General features: G+C 30.0%; 1 protein-coding gene across 1 annotated transcript in view; it reads left to right on the top strand.

Annotated features, from left to right (window-relative positions):
* The first annotated feature begins 47 nt into the window (after positions 1-47).
* Positions 48-2500, top strand: part of LOC122261514 (hemicentin-1-like) — a 229545-nt gene continuing 227092 nt past the window's right edge. The window contains exons 1-2 of the mRNA XM_086538825.1: positions 48-70; positions 251-558. Of these exons, the coding sequence (XP_086394951.1) occupies positions 48-70; positions 251-558 (331 nt within the window). The remainder of the gene's footprint in view (positions 71-250; positions 559-2500) is intronic.

Raw genomic sequence — 2500 nt, 5'->3', positions numbered from 1 at the left:
TATATATATATATATATATATATATATATATATACTTAGTAGTGAATATGGTGTATGAAGGTATTGAATTGTTAGCTAAAAGAAACGTATCAAACGATATCATATTTAACTTCCAGACAAAGTTTAATGTGGCCAAATAACACACATGTGATTATATATTTGTATATCATTACATGAAATAGATTTTTTATCTTTATTTTATTTTGCAATATCTAGCTGTAATGTCATCAGGTAAATCGTTTTGTTGAAGAAAAGTTAGTAAAGTGCCTCCCCCTGGAAAAAAAAACAAAAAAACTTGTCAACTGAACACAACAAAGACAACAACATACGCTCTCCTCTTATTTTTATTATACAAAAGGGAGACGAGATGTAAACACACAAAAAAAGTAATTACATTTTTTCTCTCCCTCCACTTCGCAGGCTGCGGGCTTCGCTTCCAGAAGTTTCGTGTGAGGCCGGAGAGCGTTGCTGTGCGTGAGGGAGAGGACGTGACTCTACTGTGTGTCGTGGACAATCAGCAGGGCAAGGCGCAGTGGACCAAGGACGGATTCGCTCTGGGTAAGGCACGCTCGGGGAACCCTTGGCAATTCTTGGCGTTTGCGCTCGGCGTTAGTCTCGCCGGATTTGCGTTCGTTTCAGCTAATCTTGCTGCGTCGGGGGGGCTGTGTGTCTGGAGGGATATGCAGACGTACACGCACGTGTGTGTGTGTGTGTTTTGATAATTGCACGCACGCACACACACACATACACACACACACACACACTACACACACACATACACAGACACACACACACACACACACACACACACACACACACACACACACACACTCACACTCACACTCACACTCACACTCACACACACACACACTATATGTATGCCACACGCTTACATTAATACTTTGTGTTCGTGTGTCACCAGGTGAGAATACGAATGAGAAAAAATAGAACAGCGATAAAGTTATAGATGAATGATAATAATAATATGTTCAACTCTCTGATCAGTTGCCAGTGTTGATAATTCTTTGCCTGGAAAATGTTTATCAAAAGTTTCATCTAATTCTAATATCTTCCTTTCTGAGTGAACTGATAATGGTTTGCAGTTCGATGACTTTAAAATTAGAATATAAAGAGGTACACGTTCAAAGTGTAATTACTGATTTATTATGTAAGAGAATAGTAACGCATAGCAGAGCGGGTTATGTGCCTGGGGCATGTAGATTAGTTAGTATTTTTTTATCTGTTTCTTTATTTTGATGGAATCATGGACCTTGTTTTTCCTTTTATCTATTCTATCTTATCAATTCATTCTATTTATTTGCCATTTGTTTATTCATTTTATTCATTTATTCATATATATATATATATATATATATATATATATATATATATATATATATATATATATATATATACATACATATAATTTTTTTTTTTTTTTTTTTTTTTTTATTCATACTTTTTTCTCCTCTTATTCATTTAATTATCTTATATGATTGTTTAGTTATTTTTACTTTTATTTCATTCATTTATTCATATTTGTCTATTTATATCCTTCTATTTATTCTAGTTATTCTATTTAGGATAATAAGGATGATTATGATAGTAATGATACTGATATAAATTATTATTATGATAACGACAATTATAATGATAATGATGATGATGAAGGTGATAACAACAACAACAACAACGACAACAATAATAATAATAATGATAATAATAATGATAATGATAATAATCATTGCTATTATGATAATGATTATTGCTATCATTGTTATTATTATTATTATAAGATTATAAAAATAATTGCAATAATACCAAAGTGGATAACAATAATCATAATGATAAAAATGATACTAACAATGATGATAATAACACAATAATAACAAAAATAGCAATGCTACTATTAATAATAACAGTAATGATAATGACAATAATCATGACAAGAATGCAAATCGGAACAGTAATAATAATAATGACAACAATCATGATGATAATCAAAATGATAATAATAATAATAACAACAATAAGGATAATAATGATATCAGTGATAACAATGATGACAATGACAACAGTAATAAAGATGATAATAATGATAATAGTCATAAACATGATATAATATAAGACAATGGGGATAAAAAAGATAATAATGACAACAATTACAATAATTTCATAATAAGAATTATGATAATGATAGTGATAACAATAACAACAATATCAATAATGATAATAATAACAATTATAAAATATATCATCATCATTATTATCATTATCACCAATATAAAAACTAGAATCATCATTATCATGTTCATACCTAGCTGGACCATATTTTTTGTAATTAAGTATATAATCAAACAAAACAGTCATATACACTTCACAACTGCAGTTCTTACAGTTATGTTCATACCAGGCGTGGACTGAGTTTGAGTTTCCCCATTAAGTAGATGCAAGGATAATGACCTGATATTATAACAAGCTAATAGTAATTATCAATATA

Source organism: Penaeus japonicus, unplaced genomic scaffold (genome assembly GCF_977035675.1).
Source record: "Penaeus japonicus unplaced genomic scaffold, GWHDUDI00000001_assembly GWHDUDI00000008, whole genome shotgun sequence".
Lineage (NCBI taxonomy): Eukaryota > Metazoa > Arthropoda > Malacostraca > Decapoda > Penaeidae > Penaeus > Penaeus japonicus.
This window is presented reverse-complemented; position numbering and strand designations above follow the sequence as displayed.